Source organism: Anolis sagrei, chromosome 1, assembly GCF_037176765.1.
Source record: "Anolis sagrei isolate rAnoSag1 chromosome 1, rAnoSag1.mat, whole genome shotgun sequence".
NCBI lineage: Eukaryota > Metazoa > Chordata > Lepidosauria > Squamata > Dactyloidae > Anolis > Anolis sagrei.
The window spans coordinates 101,258,717-101,282,920 of NC_090021.1; the positions used below are offsets into that span (position 1 = coordinate 101,258,717).

The 24,204-nt window shown below is 37.0% G+C and overlaps 1 protein-coding gene across 5 annotated transcripts in view; it reads right to left on the reverse strand.

The window, feature by feature from the left end:
* Nucleotides 1-4,607: 4,607 nt before the first annotated feature.
* The window catches only part of FUT9 (fucosyltransferase 9), a 78,093-nt gene continuing 58,496 nt past the window's right edge, over nucleotides 4,608-24,204 (reverse strand). For 3 of the 5 annotated variants that reach the window (XM_060753055.2, XM_060753057.2, XM_060753058.2), the window contains one exon: nucleotides 4,608-9,505. In XM_060753055.2, the coding sequence (XP_060609038.2) occupies nucleotides 8,421-9,505 (1,085 nt within the window). In that variant the 3' untranslated portion in view covers nucleotides 4,608-8,420. Of the gene's footprint in view, nucleotides 9,506-23,487; nucleotides 23,718-24,204 lie in introns of all 5 variants that reach the window. The other 2 variants (XM_067467447.1, XM_060753056.2) reach the window with 1 other exon arrangement.

The following is a 24,204-nucleotide window of genomic DNA, read 5'->3' on the forward strand; positions in this document are numbered from 1 at the left end:
AAACGTACCCCTTGACCCCAACAAAAGCCACCCCCAACAAAAGAGTTTCTGAGGGGCTGCAGATTGGAACACTAGGAAATGAGTGTAATGCTCTCTCAATAATCGGATGCCTTGACAAAAGCAGCTGTGGAAAGATCCTGGGGAATTTATCGCAGCCGACTGGCAAATCACAATTACAGCAGAGCAACAGTTTTTGCCTTGGACTTGTCACGTGATATTGCTCCTTCTCCCAGTGTTGGAAAGCATTCCTTTTAGAAGTAATGCATTATGTTTTTGTAAAAGCAATGCTTTCCAGGGTGTTTCTCACTGGGAGAGCAGCAGGACGGGAACAACATCATTTGACAAATCGAATGCAAAGATGCTATTGTCAAACTGTAATTACAAATGGCTTGCTTCGTGTGATAAGATTCTCAGTGCATTTCACATGTGGGAGAGTGCTGTACTCATTTTCCTTCAGTGCCCTGAACTGCAATACCTTAAAAACTCTTTGGTTGGAGCAGTGCCGACCTTAAGAGGTAGGTTTTTAGGGGATGATATTGACCCTGGATTGCCATCATTGTAGCTATGCCTGATGGTCCAGGCCAATAATCCCTTAAGTGGTAGATGTCCAAGAAGAACAAAATGTCTCAAATAGAAGTGAGTTGATAGCAAAGCATTTTATCCATGTACTGAATCCTACTACTGATGGCTTGACAGATAGTTTTATTCCAGCAAAAGCATTTTGGTTCATTAAAGGTGCTGACTGGAGAAACTTGTAAGTGCTCTTACATTTATTTTAGCTGTCTGTCTAGGATTGATAAAATATTAATCTATTTTTCTCCTCTTGGCAAGAAAATAAGTAAGTAGGAGTGCTTAACTGCAAAATTAATAGACTTTTAAATCCTTCTTATTTTACCAGAGGAGTTAAGCATTTTTAAACCCCTCTCTTTTTACAAGAAGAGTTGGACATGGGCTAACTCTTAATATATATACAGAATCCTGTATGTATATCCAGTACACGCTGATTCCACGTTAGAAATAACTCAAAGGATTCAAAGAGTATTTTTAGTTGACTTCTCTAATAACATTATTGTAGAAATAGATATTGTGTTCACTATATATGCATACTATACTTGTTTACTCCAAGGATGAGGTACAACATGACCATGACATAGAGGTCAGTGGGTGTTGAACTGCAGGATTTTTGGGATACACAGAAGAGGAACTGTGTTAAAAAGGAGGGCTGAAAAGCCAAAATACAGTATAAAGAACATGGCTTCTAGCTAATAAACATGCAGTAACAGAATGCTTCTTTGAGTGTGGGGAGACGATTGAGACCAGTATGATATAAATTCACATTGTCATAGTACATATCCCTCTCTCTGAATTGGTATTTTTTGGCATGTGCCATTATGATTCTAATCACTAGTACTTTTGTTGTTATCATGTGCCTTCAAGTCAACTCTGATTTATGGTGATCTTGTCTGAGGATTTACTTGGCAAGATTTATTCACAAATTGTGTAGTCAGGTTTCCCTTGGAAACTGCAGGGGCCAGCTCATCCGGAGTGCAGTGGAAAACCACCTGAGTGATCATGGTGTCTCACCTGACATTCTCTTCTAGGTATAATAACAGGAGGGAGGAGAGAGAGAGCAATTTTCCTCAAATCATCTCCCAGGCTTTCCCTGACTAAAACAAGGGTTTGAAAATTTATTTCCTCAAGTCCCAGGACAACACTCAAATCACTGCATCATATAGGCTCCTAAAGCTCATGTAGTGCATTACGGACCCATTCTTGTTGTGACTGCTCTTGCTATTATTATTGCATCTAACAAATACAGACAATCTAATATGAAGTCTTGTAACTGCCCTCTAGATGAAGGTTCTGCAACTGAGATCTTAGGGCTGGAGTGACATCATTACTTTAAGCACTAAACAACTGTCAAAATCAATTTAGTTTCAGTTTGTTAGCAATTCATAAATGCAAGGCTTTGTTTATCTTCCTCACATCACCAATCTGTCCATTCTTCCATGAAAAAATGGTAGAAAGAATAGTAGAAAGAATAAGGGAATATTAAACAAAAGCATCCAATGATTTTCAGATCAAATAATTAAAAGAACAGATTAAAAGCTACTTTGAGACTATATTGCTTGTATAAGAAATCCAGTTCTTGGGGGCATATATTGTGCAAAGTCATGCCACAAACCTGTCTTCTAGCTGTGCTTTGTACTAAACCAAAATTTGAGATCCAGTATAGATTGTTGTTATACTTTAAAACAGTTTAAGATCTTCATTACAAGGGTTGTAGAACAAGACCCGATGTTCACATTCAAACAGATGTTTAATTAAGTCCTTGTGCTAAACTCAAGTTGTAGGCATTTAAATATCTGTTTAGTAAAATGTAACAGACATGTTTGTAATCATTGGGTTACTGTTAACATTTCACAGAATAATGTATATATTAACCTATGCATTACCCATATGCAATAATAGGATTCCAAGGAAGATACAGTTACACAATTGGAGCAACTAAACTTTCTTTTAGAATTATGTGGGTGGCAATTAAAGTGATTAGAAACATAAAAATATCAGTCTTCAAAATCTGGTCTCTTTAATCCTTTCTGCCATAAAATCATAACATTTAAAAGCAAATCAAAGCATGATTTCTATTTCTTGTGATACTTCATAATTGCTACAATTGTATATAGTGGCACTGATGTGCAACTCAGAATTATTGAGGACCTATTTTCTTTCTATAGAGGTAACCTAACTTGTCATGCTGTTTTTGCCAACTCTGTAAGTGTGAAGAGCTATATAACTCTGTAATGCAAACACCCACAAACTTAAAATGTACTACTGCCCCTTTAACGTGATCCATTTGGAATTAGATTTTTTTTAAAAAAATAGTCTGTATCCAATTTCAAAGGTACAGAGATGCACAATGCTGCAATGCAATGGGTGTCTGGTCTCATACAAGGAACCAGTGGATCAGGTGGAGAGCTCCTATAACAATTATTTTCATGTTCAGTTTGGTGTCAGTGTTTCAGCAACAATTATACCAAAACGTTAGCATAGCTATGACAGAGATGTATTGGAGTCTCCAGATAAATTTACTAAATATACTGGTGGACATTTTTTGGTCATGATATACTGCACATAATTTCAATGCATTTTCCAGAAACATTTCTTGGTGAAACTAATTGTAGAGATTAACACATCTGCTCTGCTTTGGTTCCATTCTCCTAGGAAAAACAATGAACCAAACAAGAAAACAAACAACTGCTCCCTATCCAAACAAGACTACACTCATGACAAGAAGATCAATTTCTCACTTTCCTCTGATTTAATTTGTACTTAACTTGACTTTTTTGTGTGCAGGTGCACACAAGCCACCTGATGGCTTATTTAATGTACATCTGAACTTTCTCTCAGTATGGGATCCAAGACATCATGGGGTCAATTTAAGGCAATCCAGTGATTTTAGACAACGGATATTCAGAGACAGTTTTACTAGTTCCTTCCTTTGAAACCTAGCCTTCAGCACCTGAAATTCAAAGGCAATCTACCATCCAAGTACTGACTAGAGCTTAGCTTCAAATATCAGATGACCTCTGATACCTTTAGGGTATTTAGGCTGAGAAAAAACTATTTTTTTTGTATGAAAAATCAGAAATTCCATCAGGAATATATCAAATCACCTTAAGGATCAGAAGAACACTGCAGTTAGCACAGGAGAGCCATGTTTGACGTAACCCACAAAAGGCCACAATATGATGTTTTTGCTGGACCAAAGCTATGTGATTACTTGTAACAAAGAAACTTGAACTTTTTTGTTTCACAGTTGTTTCTGCCAAGGTGCATCCAAAAGCTAGGATGTAAAGGCAATGATACAATTTAAATCTGATTTAATATTTAAAAGAAGGAAAGAATACCAGCTGGGAAAAGGAAAATATTTAAGGGACAGAAGCAGTCACTACTGTGAAACATGCAGGAACTATACTATGACTCAAGTGAGAAGAACTCCAATTCAAAATTACTTTGACATCGTATGCTCTTTTAGATTTCATTAACATGGCACAAAAAGGGTTCTGGAAATACAACCTTCATTATGATTTGTGGCATATTGCTTTGACCAAAAATACAAAGAAAAATACAATGTATGATTATATAATATAAACAAAGAAGTTTGGGTCCTATGAACTGAATCCAGAACACAGATGTGGGCTTTTCTGCCTTCCCTTTCTAGCATAGCATAGCAACGCAAAATGCCCTTCAAGTCAATCTGGGAGCTTGGAGAGGTGTAAGAATGTATGGATTATGGCACAGGGGGGTCCCACTGGAGAGAAACATTGAAGATAATGCATCTCCTTTTCCTCCCCATATCCCACTACAAGCAAAAGTCTACTCTGCTTGTAACAGACACCATTAGATTCAAGTTATATTACTCAATTTAGTTTTTTTAAAAACTGTTTTATTGTATCATTTTGTGCATATCAGTTTTCCCTTTTAGTTTCATAATGCAAATGCTGGTGAAAAGAGGGGATTCACAGTTTCCAGCAAGAAATACATTTTTAAAGGTTGCAATACCTGTAACTGTGACACAAATGTTCAGGAATGGTGGGGGGGGGGGGGGGGGATCAAATCAATCATTTTAAAATGGAAATGTCAGTTTCATCTTCTGATTTTATACTTCAGAGGCTACTGCTCTGAACCAGTATTTTATGTGCACCACACTGTACATGAGAGCGCTCACAAAAGGAATGGTTTCTCATTCAAGGAAGTGCATACCAATAGCTTTCTTCTATTGTAAGTAGTACACAGGTTGTATGACACTTCTCTCAATAAACAATTACTGTATTAAGAAGTAATTGCCACATGTCTGATCTGAGAAGAACAGAAAAAACTGCAATGCATGAAGATCCATTTGCCTAGATGCTTAATGGAACATGCAATGTCCAAAGTTCTGGTACAAAGGAACATTGTTCATTTACAATTACCACAGAGTTACATTGCAAATCTACAGTGACTCTGTGCTATGAATGGCTATGAATAATTATATTCCAAACAGCAAAGGTTAACTTGTATATTAACATTTTGAAAACATAACTATCAGGTTGAATCCGGACTTGGTCATAATTGGTCAATGGGGAGTAGGTTATTTTTGAGTAACATTCCCATAGAAAAAAAATGGATTTACTCTAAACATGACTACATCTTCATTTAATATGATATGCTTGTTGCCATAAGCGATATGGTAACAGAACAGTAAATATAGATTTACATCTGCTGGTGGATAATAAATGAAAATGTAACAAATACAGTGGAATGAATTGATCACAGTGCCCATTGGGTTAATATGTCAGGCCAATGTGAATATTAGGCAGTTCTACATGGACCCTTTATCCCATGGCTATCCCAGAATAGCAAATGCCGAATTAGTACCAGGATGGTTTTGATGTGAACTCCTTGGTTTCTGGGAGTCCTAACTGTCTGGCTCATCATCTGAAGTGACATGGATGAAGGTGTCGAAGTGGCATGGCAGCAGAAAGAGGAGGAATTTACCCTCTTCCCCCATTTCTTCTCTGATCACCTTGTTGCTCTGATTAGCATCGCTTCAGGTGACAAGTGATGGCTACTCGTGATGTTATGCCCTTTGTGACTATGAAAATGGGAAGGGTCACCATGTAAATAGCTGTGTATTGCTCCACCATACACAGAGTGAAAGTTGTGGTTTGCTCTGGATTCTCAAGGGGAATTTGGAGCAAAAATGACTTTTGTTAATGTGATTCAAGGGTTTAGTGACTCGGATTGGCTCTGTGCAATGTGCAACTGCCACAAAGCTGATTCGCCCTCATTTTGAGAGAAGGGGTCACTGCAGATGGACAGATTGTCCTTCATGTGGTTAAGAACTGTGCTTTCATGAACAATCTTTGCCCATAATGTTGATATTAAACACATAGGATTCTAGATCACATGAGAAACAGATATGTAGGTTTGTGTCTATTGAGTTTATGGATACTGGTAGTGGAGACAAAGACACAGTGGTGAGCGAAGCAAGTAGCCATGTCCTCAGAGATGCTTCCACGAGTCTGCTAATCTCGTGACAGGGGAAACTTGAACTGATTTTGACAGAATTAGAAATGAGCAACTGCAAAACTCAAATACTGCAGAGAAATCTGAGGTAAATGCTTAATTTGAGTTTTGAGAGTTTTGTAAACAAAACTAGACTAGTTTTGTACCTTTTGAAACAGTGTGAGTGTATCACAGTTAAATATCATTAGCTGCAAGGATCCACAACAATTTTGAAAGATGTAGTGCTTCACTGGAGCAGCACAATAAATAGTATCAAAGCAACACACTTCAAAATACATTTAATTCTTTACCCTTTCATTTCTTATCCATAGACATTTTGTCTCTTCAATTACTGAATTTAGAGTTAACTATATTTATGGGAAACTGCTGCCTTCTAAAACCTCTAGGTTTTGTTTATTCAATAATATACTTTGAAGAAAGCAGCACAGCCTTCCCTGTTGAAATCAGAGAGAGAAGAACTTTGAGTACATACTTCTTCTGGCAACCCATCCACACTACCTAAACAAGCCACTGTTTTCTGTTGCATTTATGTGATTTCAAGCAAAACTTCAATTAATACATTCACAAATGGAGAGGAGCAGATCAAGCCACAAAGTGCTAAGTCAGTGGAATAATCCTCTAAAATTAAAAAAAATGGTTGCATCTTCCCATATTCATTTCAAAAATATACACCCTGGAGTTATATAGCAGTATCTCAATGCACTGAAGTCACCCTCATTTATCTTCAGAGTAGTACTATTCTATACTTGGAAAAAATATTTCTTGATTTTCAGTATCTTCCAAGTCAGTCGTCTACTAGACATTCTGGACAATATGGTATATTTACAAATGTCATTGAAATAGAATTAAAATGTTCTACTACCCAGTGAAAACAACCACAATTAGAAATAGGTCTCTGTTCACAGATCAACAATGCTGGGAGCACAGAGGGAATTATATCCAGCACCAGCTCCCAAACTGTATTCACAGTGTCGAACAAATCATGATATTGATGGTGCTGGTAATCATCTGGTCGCTGGCTTACTGCCTCTTCTCCATTTCAAACAGGTGAGCAGTTCTGTCAGCAGTTATGTTATACTTGGTGAAGAGGCTGCAGTCTTTCACTGTGCCTCAAAAACTCTAGGATAAAGGGCTTCACATCCATCATAAAACAAGACATTAAAAAACCCATTTGTGTCTTCAGCTTAGAAAGTTTAGACTGATTCACTGACCATCAAATATGTCTTCCCATTCTATTTTAGATAAGACCATTATGATTACTATTATGGGAGGGAACTTGATTGAGCTATAGATCACATAATTTGTGTCTTGAATATATTGGGACCATTTGTGAGTGTTGACAGCTAAGCAGAACCAGACTGGAGCACCTGATCTCTGCTTAAAACTTGGGAGAATCATTGGACTAGAATGGATAAATAGTCTGACCTGGCATGTTTCTTTGACCCAAACTGAAATAAACTTTAATCTAAAGCTTTCTGAAATCTTAAATTACAAAGAAAGTAAGAAAAAAGCACTTTAGGACATATATCTAAATATGGAAATTTTGTAAACCTTAGTAGACATTAAGCTTAAGTAGAGGAAAATCCAAGTTTTTCTGAGGGGTTTTGCTTTAAAAATATTTGTATAGAGGATGACCAAAAGTTTTTTTGTTTAAAAAAATCTAGTTCCACAAGCTCAAATCCACAAGTCTACCATGAACCTCTACACTGCAAAAAATCATTATTTTTATCATCTTCCCTCACTCCTAGAGGAAATGATCTTAGCCAATGTAAACATCATCACTACATATATTGGCCAGTGACTGCTTTGTTTAAAAATGGGATATTTTTTTAAAAGAATGGTAAACAATAACATTACTCTTCAGTGCATATAACCAGCTATATACATAGCAGGATTTCCAATAAAATAAATAAGGTCCCATGCCAGTGGCTCAGAAAAAAATAATTTGTGCATCCATTTTGTGCCAGACACATGTATGGATCTCCAAAAAGCTTCCATTTGAGTTTCTGATTGGGTTTTCCACCCCTGCAAGATTTGCTACTTCTAGATTTTCATGTTGGGCAGTTGCTTCCACAATGCCATCAAAATCTCTCTCAGGTTGCCCGTTCTTAGTTTCTTTTCAAAGGCATATCTAAATAATCAGATACCTTCCTACTTTCTAGAGAAAGGTTCTAGGTTAGGGTCTGAATTTAATCATCCGTATTTAGGAACAATAGTCTAAACGGAATATGCTGTACCCAAGAATGGACAAGAAAAACAGTGATCCCCTTGACTGATGAAGTTTTTCTCCATCTTCAAATAATTGTTTTTCTTGCTTTTTAAGTATAAAGTGCAAAAGGTTCAAAAGTTTAATTCCAAAACCATTTTTCTAAATTACCAACAGATTTGTATTCCTGGTGTCTTTTTACATGGTCGCACGCAAGGCATGCATGTGATTCCCAGAATCGAGGAAGGCGCACTGAAAAATCTTTCCTCCAGTTGAAGTAGCTAATATACAGTTTGTCGTTTTTGTCAAGCATCAAAAGATACTCTGAAAGGTCCCTCGGGGAGAGAAAATCCTCCACATGTATGAAAGAACTAGCTGGGATGTAGTTCTCATAGTTTTCTCTAGAAGGGCCAAGAACAACTGGCACAGATCCTGCCAGAAAGGCATTGTAAAGTTTCTCCGTGATATAGTCTTTGTGAATAGAATTCTCAAAGGAAAGGTAAAATTTGCAAGTGGAAATAGTTGGGATCAAATTTTTGTCACTCACATAGTCACCAAATGCTTGCCCATAGGTATGTATTTCAAGGTATTTACTTAGTTCATTGTAATATTTGACCCTTGCATGTTCAGGGTTCCAGTTACTCACTACCCAACAAACTAGCCTTTCTTTATTTGGCATTTCAAACAAAAAGGAGTTTGTGTTGACCATCATGAAGCCATAAGGCACTTGAATATCTGAATCTCGGCGGTAAGTGAGGGTCAGATTGAAAAGATGTTCAATCCCAGTCTTCTGTGGAGTGTGTGTTGGCGATTCCAAGTTCATCCAGATCCATTTCTGAAATGACGGCCTCGGTTGCTGAGGTAAGTTAGTCAGATCCCAACTGATGTCTCTGTGGTGAATGAGAACGGCATGGGAGCGGTTATACAGTGTGCGGTCAGTAGTGAGATGACATCCATGTATGTTGAATGTTGGGCAAAATTTCAGGTCAAATGTCTGGCCAAATGGCCACACCCATATCAGAATAGTCGTCTCGTTGACATAATCACTTTTGGTAGAGAAGAAGTTCTTCATTTTCAGAACTGAGCTTGCTGATTCGATGGGGCTGGAGATCCAGCTGTTTGTCGGCTTGATATAAATAAGCAGGCATGTCATAAAGAAGCCCAGAACAATAAAGATAAACAGGAATGGCCGGAAAATCCCTTTGGATGATGATGTCATAATTTGATCTGTGAAGGAAATAAAAGATAATCATTTTGAGATTCATGGTAAAAACTGCAAACATTTATATGAAGATGCATGTATTTTCACAGTTCTCTACAGGTATTTGTTGGTTATTTGAATATGTTGCCACACACTATTTAACAAATCCAGCATACTATACTATATTTTGAATCTGGCATGTTTAATCTGATTTCAACTTTAGGCTTGTTTTAATCCAAAGGAATCTTTTTATCGCTTTTCTGGAACAGCCCTCCCTCCCACCCCCGTATTCAAAGAAACAACAAAAAATGAAGCTCTCTGAGATTTTAATGTATTTTAGAAGCTTCCATGGTCCTCTAAATCTCAACCATTTTAACTAAACATATATTTAGTTCCAATCAGTGGTACATTATTCATGGAACAGGAAACAAACACAACACTTCAATATCCAAAGTACTTACAGTTCCGAGACACATCATACAGATGACTGCTAAGAGATACTGTAGTAATTTTGTTAAAATACAACTATTACTAAAACATGTATTTATCCTGGAGAGATGGTGTGCAAAAAACAAAAACATGCAGCAAATTTCTTGCCCATAATATTTACCAATGGAACAGAAAATGTAACAATTGATTACATATATTATTTATCTTGTTTTAGTGCTGCTAAGGATATAGATATTTGACAAGATTCTATAAATGAAGTTTAGGGTATCTCTTACAAACACTACATATATAAAGAGTAAGAGAGCAAGACGGAAAGAATGAGAGAGAGAAACTGTAGATCTTCTAAGATGGATGAAATATTGCTAGAACACAGATTGGTCCAGATGTTGGTATGGTTTCATGGGACAGGACATAGGAATATAAAACGAGTAAATCAAGTAATTCCAGAATTGGATAGTTTAATGTTTTTTTTTAATTTCTACTATATTCATACCTTCTGGTATACCTACAAATTTAAGCAAAAGATCTTTTCCATTATATATTCTCATTTGGAGTTTAGAAAGGAAAAGAAGGGCTTTAAGCACTGGCCCTTCCATTTCTGTATGTGTATGTCTGTTTCTATCTATCTATTTGGAAGGGCAAGTGCTATGACCTTTTCTCTAATTTCCAATCTTTTCACCATCTCCCTCTGACATATATCAAATAAGTTTGGATAAATATCCACAAGTATGATTGAAAACTATGAGCCCTTCTACATAGCCATATATGCCAGAATATCAAGGCAGAAAATCCCACAATATTTGTTTTGAACTGAATTATGTGAGTCTATATTGCCATATATTCCAGTTTAATGCAGAAAATGTGGGATTTTATTCAGTTGTGTGGAAGGGGCCTAAGTCCTCTTTTACACTGCCCTATACACTAGGATCTGATCCAAGATTATTTATTTTAAATTGGATTATATAAGTCTTCACTGCCAGCTATGTGGGATAAAAAGATAACCTGGGATAAGATCCTGGGATATAGGTGCAGTGTGGAAAGGGCCTATGTGATATAGTATTCTTCTCTTAAAGCAATGGGCTGAAACTGGCAGAAAAACCTTAAAAGTATTTATTGCCTAAGAAACCCCTATGAAATGTGTGGGTTTACCATAAATTGATAGGCAACTTGAAGGGGTGCACATAAAGAAGGCTAATTGTGTAAAAGCTCAAGAGCTGAGTTCATGTCATTGAAATTTAGTTAATGTTTTTTCTAAAATCTCATTTAATAGCAAAGTTGGAGAACTTAATGTTCTTTTTACAGAAGTAGATACAAAGTTATTTGCTTTTTTGGAGAAGTGCAATTCTCTGAGTGTGAATCTCATGGTACTCAATGGGAATTATTCCCTTGTAAGTAGCTTTAGGACTGCAAAAATAACACACATTTGTAACTTGTCTGATTTGCACCACTACCTTCCACTATCCTTGTATGGGGCTGACTCTCTTATCAGCTAAGTTTCCCCATCTCTTTGTGTTCTGCTAGAATATACCTTCCCTGATACCTGTCTCCCCCATATTTTAACCATAACAAGTGGAGACAACCACGAAAGTGTGTGTATATGAGTGGAACTGGTTCTATTACTGCTTGGATGGTTTTTGTTACCACTTCCTGCCACTTTATGCTCAGTTGTATCTGCATACAGTTCCTGTTATGTTCAGCATTATCAGTGTATACCATTTTACAGGTTAGAAGCAGACATTTCTGATTTTTTCAAAAAGGTTTCACCAGAGGCTAATTATATGTGACACAGGCCAGCACCTGTATAAACAGATCATAACTGAAGAAACAGAGGACAAAACTGGATCTCTTTTCACTAAACTGGAATTGCCAACCTGAAGCAATACTTTGAGAAGGTTCAAAAAAAGATCACACATTTTTTTTTAAAAAAAATTAAAACTCTTTACGCCACATTTCTCTTGTGGCAATTCTCACTCTGGCATACCAGCACAAAGATTATAATCCCAATATCTTTGAGTAATGCTCACCTCAATTCTCTGAGGCTTTGGGTAGAATTTCTACAATTTTTGTGTTGCCTTAGTATACGAGAGGGCTCCTTAAGGAACCAAATCACACAACATTGGGGGAGGGGGGAACTTTAAATCAAATGAGAGGATACTCCTCCCCAAATGCCTTAAAAGGTTAATGAAACACTTATTCAGGTTGCATCTGTACTATTAAATTAATGCAGTTTGACAGCATGTTAACTGTCATGGTTCAATGCTGTGGAATTCTGGGAGTTGTAGTTTGGAGAGTCACCAGCACTGTTTGCCAGAGAAGGCTAAAAGCCTTATAAAACTACAATTCCCATGCGCATTAATTCTACAGTGTAGGTGCACTCTCAGTCTTAAAGTTGGTGGTATGTGTATGTGTTTGTGTGGGGTGGTGATGTTTCAATTGTATGTCTAAAATATTCTAGGGGAAAGGCTATCCTAAATATGTTGGTCCATCTTTACCTGGAGGGAGTAGAATACATGCTAACTTGAATTCCTGCGACATTTCTCAGGAACCCAGCAAACTGGTTCTGTTAGACAGCTAGCCTGAAGCAAGACCAGGTTTCTGAATGATCAATCAGTTCTGGCTACAGACAGTAGCCTGACTACTTGGGATTATTCAAGAGGAACAATGAATTGAGTCAGAAAAGAGCAACCCATGAGGAAATACTAGAATTGATCAACATGTTGAGTCTTCTCCCTGCCACTCATTTCCTTGGAGAGAAGAGGTAGCTAATGTAAGGACTTGTGACATGAGTGTGATAGGATAAATATACATCTAGAAACCAGAGTCTTGAAAGGGATGCAAGACTTCCTGTGCAAAAGCAGTGGATAGAAGAAGGATTAAGCATGTCTAACCTTCCAATCTAAAGCAATTCAGTAGATGAGCTCAGTGGCAATTTAAATATGGTTTTATATGTAGCAGCAAGCCATTTGGTCATTTTTATGGTGCCTATATTCAATTTTCCCATCTTTAAGAGAAATTATCAATAGTATAAGTTATACTATTGTCTGTATAGTTGTAATATGCAGTAATTTGTGCTGTTGTAATTATAATTTGGACCAAGAAATTCTGGTTTTAGACTCCCATCTGCTTGTGTTATCATTTAAAAGTCTACCTCTTCTTCTTTCTTGTTCTGCCTACTGACCTTACAAGCTTCTTGTGAGGATACAATGGGACTGAGGAGATAACCACATGTAAAGATTAGACTGGATGGTCTAAATCTAATATTCCACTGGCCTCACAGCATCAGGACAATGGGACTTTCTTCTCTCAACTCTGGAGAGGTTTCCAGCTCTCAAGAGTGGGGTTTTGGAATGCATAGGGGCCTGGCGATGGGAGGTCACCTCATTTCAAATCTGTTGACCAAATTACTTCCATTGATGAATTTTTCCCACTGCATCCAGCCAATATAATATAACAAATCCATAGGAACAAGTTTTTAGGGTGCTTATTTCTGTAATACAAAGAAGATATTTGACTATTTTTTGAAATACAGTTAGACATATATATCCCCCACAGATTATTTCAAATCAGAGATATGACCAAACTCCATTAAATCACAAACACTATAACTAAATAAAACGTAATTTGGGAAAAGTTGAGAACATTGTTGAGTGCTTGCCCCATCTGTAATTTCTGAGTTTTGCTTAGACAAATTACTTTGGACTACAAGTCCTAAAATCCCAGGCTAATGTGATTCACAATTCTTCTTCTTCTTATGAATAAGAGAATCTCAGAAGTTCATTTGCTTCTACCATAGCTTTGCTTCTGAGGTTGCTAAATAACCATTATAGGGGTTGTGTTAACCTATTTCATGTATACAGATTTTACCCTATTCTTTACTCTCCATAGAGTACTGCCATAGGCATTGGACTGCGAGCTCTATAATGACAAAGATGAGTTGCTTCACTACACACGTAGTGTACACAAGATTTGGGGGAGCTTTGTTACATTATGAAAATTCCTGTTGAAATAGGTAAACAAAAACACTCATGAAAAACCCATCCACTAGCTAAAAATTACGTGGAATGAAAAATATGTTGAATACCTTCATTAACCTTTTCTGTTATACATCCTTTCGACTGTCTTCTAACAGCATCCATTTTATATTTCCTGAAAGTCTTAGCCATACTAACTATACCTAACTACCTAAGCAATTCAGTATGTCACTCTGAAAACACATCAAAATCTGTATCTGAATAGACACAATGTAATCTTGCTGTGGATTATTCTTCTTAATGCAATGACTAGGTTTGAACAGCTCAGTATTATGATGAAAACCAGGCATTAGTGTAACATCCCAAGAAGTGAGAGATTCTGCAAATGGGGAGAACAAACAGTGGAAGATATTGAACATTTCTTAATTGACTGTCCAGCATATGCTGAACTGCAATACAGATATTTACATCCAATATTATCCAACTGCAGGTCCCCCAACAGAAATTATCTTATGACATTCCTCAAGAAAGATCCACCATAATCAGAATAAGCCTTTTTATTCTGAAAGCTATCAAGAGAAGAGAACATTTCCTGAGAGAAGAACCAGGAAAATAAGATTATGACTGTAAATAGAAGGTCAGCTGCTGTCCTCTCCTTTTTGCCTTGTATTTTATTCCTGTTATATTTTGAAATGGTCATATGACTAGTCAAATAAATTATTATTAACTGCTTTTACAAATATTCCTCCTAACGCCATGCAACATTTCCCTCCCTTCCAAAAAAGAGAGGATAAGCATTTTGATATATGCTGTTTTTTAAAATGAAATCTAATTAACTGCCACTGTCATAATTTCCAGAATAACAAAAACACTGATCAAAAAGTTTTCCAGTATACAAGCTTCACCAATTCAGTGTCAGGGATCTATCGGCTATAGCAAATGAAATTGCTTATATTTAAGATCCAATAAAGTTGTGTGTCATTTATGTACTTGTCTTACCAGACTTAGTCTCATTTGCATCGGCATTCGCCTATCACTCATATTGTGATGGTCAACTGTTCTTCTTTCTTTCTTTCTTTCTTTCTTTCTTTCTTTCTTGTAAATACTTTCATTTTCTCAAGTCGTTACTGAGTACTGAGGATGTGGACAAGCTGCTGTGGCTGGTAAGAACTGTTTTCTTGATCCCTGTCCCTCTTGGCTGGTTGTCCAGGAAGGAGACACAATTTCATCTCAAATACAACAAACTATTAATGCATCTCTCAGGGAGGAGAATTTTCCCCTTTAAAAGAAGCAGTAGTTAGACCACTGCTTAAGAAGCCCTCTCTGGATCCCTTGGACCTTAATAATTATAAACCAGTATCCAACCTCCCTTTTTGGGGCCAAAGTGATTGAGAAGGCAGTTGCCCTCCAACTCCAGGCAGTCTTGGATGACACACACTTCCTTGACCCATTTCAAACCGGTTTCAGAGCAGGATACGGAGTTGAGACTGCTATGGTCGCCTTCATGGATGATCTCTGTCTTAACACTGACAGCAGGAGTGTGCCATTGTTAGTGCTTCTAGACCTCTCAACGGCCTTTGATACCATCAACCATGGTATCCTTCTGGAAGACCTGGAGGGGCTGGGAATCAGAGGCACTCTGTTGCAGTGGTTCTGGTCATGACTCACAGGCAGGTTCCAGATGGTGGTGCTTGGGGATAGTTGTTTCTCAAAGAAGGAGCTGTTATGTGATGTCCCACAAGGTGCCATTCTATCCCCAATACTCTTTAATATTTACATGAAGCAGCTGGGAGAGATCATTCAAGACATGGAACAAGATGTTATCAGTATGCTGATGACACCCAAATATATTTCTCCATGCCTTCCAAAACAGCTTCAGCTAAGGATACTGTGTCTCCTCTGAATGAATGCTTGGACGAGGTAATGAGCTGGATGAGAAAAAAACAAATTGAAACTGAATCCAGACAAAACAGAGGTGCTTGCCATCAAGGGTCCTAATCTGGGGATGGAGGTGTGCCAACCAGTTCTGGATGGGGTTACACTCCCCCGAAAGACTGTGTCCACAGCTTGGTAGTGCTCCTGGATATGTTCCTCCAAATGTCAGCCCAGGTAGATGCAACGGTCAGGAGCACTTACTATCAGTTTTGGCTGATCCACCAGCTGCATCTCTTCCTAGATTTGGAGGGCTTGAAAATGGCAGGGCATGTGCTGGTAACCTCAAGATTGGACTTCTGCAGTGCACTTTACATTGGGCTACATTTGTGCCAAGTTTGGAAACACAAGTTGGTTCAAAATATGGAAGCCAGATTGTTTATGGAAACATCCAGAAATGAACATATCACACCTATCCTAAAGCCACTCCACTGGCTGTCAATCAGTTTCTGGGAAAAGTACAAGGTGTTGGTTTTGACCTATATGGTCTGGGTCCAGTTCCTTACAGGATCGCCTTCTCTTGTATAATCCGCCCAAACACTGAGGTCCTACTCCAGCCTGCCAGAACCCGACTAGCAACTGTTAACCAGCTACCCCAAGGCTGTGGAATGACCTGCAGGTAGAGCTCCAACAGCTAAATCAGCTGTTGGAATTTAAGATACAAGTGAAGACCTGTCTCTTCCAGCAGACCTACCCAGACAGTTTTAATGACAAATTTTAAACTTCAATTTTATGTCTAATTTTTGTTTGTGTATTTTAATATGTATTATATGTAAATATGTTTTAATATGTGTATTTTACAGAGTGTTATAAATGATTATGTGTTTTGATTGTGTGCTTTAACAATGTTGTAACAATGTTGTAACTAGCTTTGAGCTGTGAGGAGAGGCGGGTAAGAGATAACAACAACAACAACAACAACAACAACAACAACAATAATATAATCACTTTTCTTCCTTTGTTAAACTATACTAATCGGCTGTACTTCAGGCTATTCTATATACTGGCTGTACTTCAGGCTATTCTATATACTGTCCTGCCATAGTCACCTTTCATCGTCTGGGATGTATCCTTTCTTTTTGTTATCCAAGTACCTGCAATGCTTAGCTACACAAAGGACCTTTGGTCCTTAGAATAACTCTAGGTATTTCCCTTTGCTGTCTTTTATGCCTCTTGCCTTATTTCTTTCTTATAATAACTCATATCTTTTGGGAAGTCTCTGGATGATCTCCTAGACTCTGCGCAATAAGCCAAAACTTACAATTATACAATTCCCATTCTTTGCAGAATTGTAACTGTTTCAAGTGGAAATAAGGAGGTATTATATTTCTTCTTACCAATATTTCCATTTCTTTCTCCTATTTCCCAGCTATAAACCATTCAAGGAAGAACTCATAGAACACCACAGATATAGATAATGGCCAACAAAGAATTGATCAAGGGATAGAAACTTAAGGAAGGTATCAGAACTAATGATGACCAATGACTTTGGAGGGTTGAGAAGCAACAAGTATTCACATTTAAATTCACAGCAACAACAATACTTTGTATACTCATTATAGCTGGACTGACTTTGCTGAAAGATCTGAGCTTTGTCTAGGAGGGGAAATCTGACAAGAATAAAGGTCAGGGTTACTATAAAAATGTCATGCCCTAGCCCAAGAAACACATGCAAGATTTAATTGCTAAGGAAATTTACACTTAGTAGATCATCCTGTCCATCACCCCTGAAATCTTTGCATGAAAATAAACAAAATTCCCTTGAAAATAACATAGATATAAGGAACAACAGGAAAAGAAGCAATTAACTTATTTTGTCCTGCAGTTCTGTGAGTGTGGTGAACCACGTAAGATTTATACAGAGAGTTAATATTCTGAACATAGTGCTGTGATTACACAGAAAGATATCAGTCATTGGGAAGCAACCCAAGGTACCCACAGTGATCCAGTCAATATACTAAGACTGAAAAATAATGGCTGGGTCTCATGAACTCTACTGTGGAGGGCTTTTATTCAGGAAGAAATATCAGCATTTTCTCTTGGATGTTCTTCCAGGCTGAGGACATGGCTGTTCAATTTACCTTGGACTCCATGTTCAATGGTTCACAGAAGCCAGGAGTTACAAAACTCAATGGAGCTGCAGAGTAGCCAAGGCCAGCTTCCACATTTTACCTCTTTACAATGCCTTTCCATTGCGAAGCATAAGGGAGAATGAAAGTCACAACAGTATTACATTGGGAGCTCTCTGTGGTGCTGAAAAGGACTATCTGCATTAGGATGTGTCTTTTCATTCAATCTCAATCCCAGAAAACAATGTGATCTTGCTTACTCAGCTATTACCTGACATGATCTTATCAGAAGAGACCATTTGTCTATCAGTGTGATGGTGAACCTGCTACAGGTTTTAGTCTGAATTTTAAAGTAACTAATCATGCTGTTAAACCTCTTTTGAAGATATGATTCAATTCCTTGAAGGCAGAATTGTGGTGGAGTCACTAACACCACTGACACAAAAGGCACCACTGAAGACCACATGATGAAGTCTTAGGGTGCATCTGTACTATAAAATTAGTGCAGTTTGATATCACTTGAACTGCATGTATGAATTTTTGGAATTTGTAGTTTGCTGAAGCACCAATAATTTTTTTTTTGCACAGAAGGCTAAACTGTAAAACTATAAATCTCTTGATTCCGTGCATAGTCCCCCATGCCTCCCCAAGATCCTATTTTTGTACCCCCAAAACATTCATCCCCCAATACCCCCTAATCCCACAAATTATTAATATTTTCAATGAGAAAGATCCTAAATGAATGCAAACACAACCCTCTAAAATTGTCCCCGCCTTCTCAAATCCTTCTTTTCCCTCTCTTGCCCATGAAATGGTCACAAGAAGTGATGCAACAACATTTCTTGTTGACATTTTGAAAGGAAACAAAGGGCAAATTAGGTATTTTGGAGGACTCAAGGGCTGCAACCTATGGGGGTGTCAGGGGTGGGAAACTGGTCCCCAGTCCCTGTGCATTATGAACAGCATCCTGAAACCTGCCCCAGACTTCTGTGCAAGAGGGATAGCATTTGGTGGGTTCTGTAGCAAAGACCTTTAAATTCTTTGCAGATGAAAGGTTTTTTTTAAAGGTAGATGGTTAAAAAAAAAGCTCATGTCTGTAACATTTTCAACAAAGATAAAAGATGACTCAGAAGTGTTCCCAGTATTTTCAGTGCTCGAAAGATAGTAATCCCTGACTAGAATTCTGTATTATTTTAGACGACAAATAGAATGAAATGTTTTATCACCAAATACGTTTTTGGAAGGATAACCTCTAGTTGATAAGGATAAATGAAATGAAATAAATTTCAACCATTTTGAGAACAGCCTAGCAAAGTGAATTGGAAGTGCTTCGCAGTAGAAAAGTTCAAATACAGTTTCCAAACCAGACTGAATAGAATCAACTTCCCATGAGGCTATTGGAAAAGTATTCAAAATTGTCGTTTTGTGCAAGCTGGAAAGGCGTAATTTGGAAATAGCTGATCTTGTAATAGTTTTATCGCTGCGGCTTCCCCACTGGGGATTTATACTGCCACTTGCTTAGCTAAAATTAGAAGATGTATCTTGGAAGGGATGCTGCCAAGGCAAATCTGGCACAGGCTGTATTTTGTAATGTTGGCTCTTACAAATTCCAAGAAGAACCAAAATATTGCCAAGGCAGATATATATTTTAGCTGCGATGCATGTTTAATTTTAAGCAAATTCTACCGGTTACAATGATGAACTGAAACTTATATCCATTTTAGCAATCTCAGGCATGATTTACTATTTGAATCACAGGGGCTGATATATAACCAAGCCATTTTCAACTGTCCAGAAACTGATAATGTAATTCTTACCTCAAATGAATATTTTCCAACTATTTACATTTCTATATGTAATTTACTCCTCCCCTTGAATGCTGTGCATCTATTAATAAAAAAATATGTAAAGAAATTCCAACAAATTGGCATAACAATTTTTTTATGCAGGCATGAAAGCTCAGTACCAAACATTCTCAGTGTTTATTCTTTTCCTTTTTTGTTAAGCCTTGTCTTTCATAAAAGAAAGGCTGATATTTCCTAATCAATTCTATTTTGCTTGGGTTAGATATGTACTGCATCACTGATCAGGGAGGTAGGTAGCCGATTACCACTGTACATTTTTTTCTTCTGTAGTAATTCAGAAATCTTCCATGGTAAAACTTATGAAAAATATTCTGAGGGTATTCATCATTTTGTTTAACGTGCTTTTCTAGAATGACAATATGGTGGAATGAAGCATCTTTGATGACTTTCAATAAAAGGGTAATTTCCATTTTCTCTCTGAAGCTCTTCTGTGCTGGAGCTAAAAAAAGAAAAGTACTAAGGAAAAAAAATACGATGATGCTCATCCAGAAGATTAAATATTAAAGGTCAGCAAGTGCTTGCTTTATACTTCTAGTAGAAAAAAGTCATACATAAAATTAATTTTTAAAAGCTGCTTATAAAAATGTTGTGCAGTGTATTATCAAACTACTGAATTTTAGACAAGGATTTGAATTTTAATGTAAACCCATTGAGAAGCTACCGACATCTAAAAATCTGATCATCCTAATAATTCACCCATTTAAGTCTCAAAATAGACTCAAATTAACATCAGCTCCAACAGTGGGTTTTCCTAACTGCCTTGTGACAAGACTCATGTGGAAATGTCTCTCACACAAGATACCATACATATTACTTACTTTGAGCTAACTTGCATTAAAAAACAACAACAAATGCAATTCCATGCCTATGTGGAATTTCCCCTATTAGTCAATTCAAGATGACAAAATAATATAGTAGCTGGAGAAAGCTCTGCCTAACAGAACAAGGCAAGCAATTGTATGAGTGCTCTCTGTTCAGAAATCGATTTGGCACTGCTGAAAATGAGGCACCATGATTGGAGCATGGATAGGCTGCATGTGATATCTGATGATGCAAAAACAAAAACAAACAACCCCTACTCCAAATCATTACTGACATACTGGCTTGGAGAAAAGTCTGCTTCATGGTACAACATCTTATGAGCGACAAAGTGCTCTCAGTAGTAATTTGGAATAGCTGTTAGTAGACGAAATTTACATAGAAGATAATCTGAAAACCACATGAATGAGAGAATATGGCATTAATGTGCATGAAGAGAAATAGGTGGGAATATGCAAATATATCCAGATCTGAGAAGGAAAAAAAAAGAAGTAGGAGAGGGAGAAACAGCAACATGTGTGTATGCTCTTGGATACATATCCTAGGGTAGACATGTGCAGTTTCTCATACATGTCTTTCTAGATTATCCTTCAGGAATACAAAACAATATACATGGTTATAATGTAATTTATGAAGGAAATGTGGATATTTATCATTGCTTGTTACACCCAGTTCCTTAAAACAGATGAATGAAGAATGAGCTCATCTACAACTTAAAAGAAGATGTGTGATTTTGTTGGTAAAGGTTATAGAAAGATGAAAAGAGATGGATTTCACTAATTAAAATAAACGTGAAGTCTCTAGTTGTGAAGTTTCTAGTCAAATACATGCTTAAAACATTCACTAAAATGTATTAACATATCACCAATAGGTACTGCTGTTTTTATTTGATTGTTATTTTAAGTTGTATCTCTGACAGTGTAACTATGATCATGTTACTCTCTGTGCAAACACACTTTGTTCCTTGTTTTGTGAGTCCTAAGAATAACAGAATTCCCAAGAGTAAAAGAAAAAATAATGGTTTACCCTGAAAAGAATTATTTTGCTTTTTAAAAACAAAATCAGTGAAAGCAATAAAAGGGAAAAAAATGACTGGAATAGCTATATCCTTGAAATCGGCACCCTTCATTAAAGAGATCTTCAGGGAGAAATCTGACATTTCAAGAGTGAAATAGACCTCACATTGACCTAACCAGTTATCAGTAAAAAGTTTCAGTGATCTGATAATTCACCTTTTGTTGACTTGTGTTTTATATCACAAATAGTGGATCATATAAACAATATGTTTAGATGAGCAACATTTTTTTACACTAAAAAGCAAAAATAATAATAATTATACTTACTACCAAGTAACATCAAAATATATTAGTAGTGAATTAAATGATAATATGTGATAAATAAGGACAATCCTCAAGAACTCTGGAGCATCCAGAAAGAATGAGAAGAGGGGGAAAGCAAAAGTGATGTTACTGAATGAAAACTCTGATATCTGATAGCCATAAATAGCATTACAGACAAATTCAACATATATAGAAAATTGAAATGCAAATATATTGTAAAGAAGGAGACAACATCCTCAGCATCAGGAAACAAGAGAGATATATTTTGTACAAATAAACCAACAATATTGATGTATGTCACATGCATTTGAAGCCTAGGATTTGTTGGGGGTTTCTAATAGTGTCATACAAATAAATAATAGCAGCAGCAACAATTCAGAGATCAATAAAAAGACAGAAAAAAAATGTTCTGCCTTCCACAAAGATTAGGACTGCAAAGAATAAATATAAAAGAAGGAGTGTCCCACCTCCGGGGATAATCTAAAGAAATACCCCAACCTAAGAAGGAAGAAATACAAGCAGAAAACCCCACTTTGAAGAGAAACGGAAGAAGACACCCCCCTCCCTTTCCTTGTATATATATATATATGTATATATATACACACACACACACACACACACATATATATATCCTTCCGCTCCTTTCACCTCCCCCCTCCCCCCTTCCCCCCCCCACATATCCCTATGATCACCTCCCCTGTTTTTATAGCTGTACAAAGAAAATGTACTAATAAAAATTTATATATATATATATATATATATACACACACACACACACACACACACACACACACACACACAAAACAAAACATGTATATTAAAGGTAAAGGTTTCCCCTGACATTAAATCTCACCTCTAAGTCAAAGAGCAGGTGTTGTCCATAGACACCTCCAAGGTAATGTGGCCAGCATGACTACATGGAGTATGGTTACCTTCCCACCAGAGTAGTACCTATTGATCTACTCACATCTGCATGCTTTTGAACTTCTAGGTTGGAAGAAGCTGGGCCTAACAGTGGGAGCTCACTCTACTCCCTGGATTTGAACCACCGATCTTTTGATCAGCAAGTTCATCAGCTCAGCAGTTTAACCCGCTACACCACCGGGGGGCGGGGGTAAAAACATGTATGGATCTCCAAAATGAACACAGAAAGGACAGCCATCAATTCTGATTTTTATGGTTGACATTTCCATTTGAGTGCTATGTATCATATTTGTGTTTGCAAAAGAACTAGAGCTTATTTATCGTACATTCACTAACAAAATGTAAAAATCTCCCAATATCATGTTTTATCTTTAAATGTATCAAACATCCAAATTCTTTTATCCTCGTAAATTATAAGTGCTTTTATGAATGGCTGTTATCATTAGTTTGCTAATTTTGACATAGAATGAAAAACTCCTGATACTTTTCTGACGAAGCTTGAAAAGCTTGTATACTTTGAATATCCCGTTTTCTTATCTCTACAATATCATTCACATCGTTCACACACAACTGAATAGATTTCATTCCTTTTTTTCTCTAGAAAGGCAGCATTCGATTAAAATGCATTTTCTACTTACGGTATTCTGTATCAGTTTAAAAAGATCAGATGGCTTCCTTCATCTCCTGTGTACACACTTGAACCTGCACTCACTGTCCTATCAAGAGTTTCCTTTAATTTGATCTTCAGAAAGATGCTATGCTTTGAAGGACTTTATCAGTGCAAGTCCCTTTGTCTTCAGAAAGGCCTTTACACGAATCAGGGTTTGTTTTAAAGAACATGGTTTCTTTTCACTTCTTCTAATGATAGCTGCAAAAAACACACAAAGGAAAACAATGTTCTTTGTTCAATCTAAAATGCCTGCTCTTTTCAGTTCCTCAATATATGTATTATATTGTTTTCATTCGCTTATGCTAATGAACTAAAAACATTATAAAAATCCAAAACATTTCCAGATGATTCACACAGTTTGTCTACTTTCCTATTTTAGGCATTTAAGGGTGAGGGTTTACTCATTTCTTCTCCTTGCAATAACCGTATCAAGCCTCAGGAAATGCTGCCTCAGAAATCCAGGAGATAACTTTTTTGGGGGGTATCAATGTACAGCCACTGGAAGGGCAAGGCTGAACATTTCCCACATACATAATACATACTCCTTTTTTTATCCAAGCACAGAGTATATGGAGCCATGACAGTTGGGCATATCTCACATAGAACCTACACAGCACATGGTTGGATATATTATATTATGCTGTCCTCTCATGAATACACTGACATGGTTAGGAAAGAAAATATT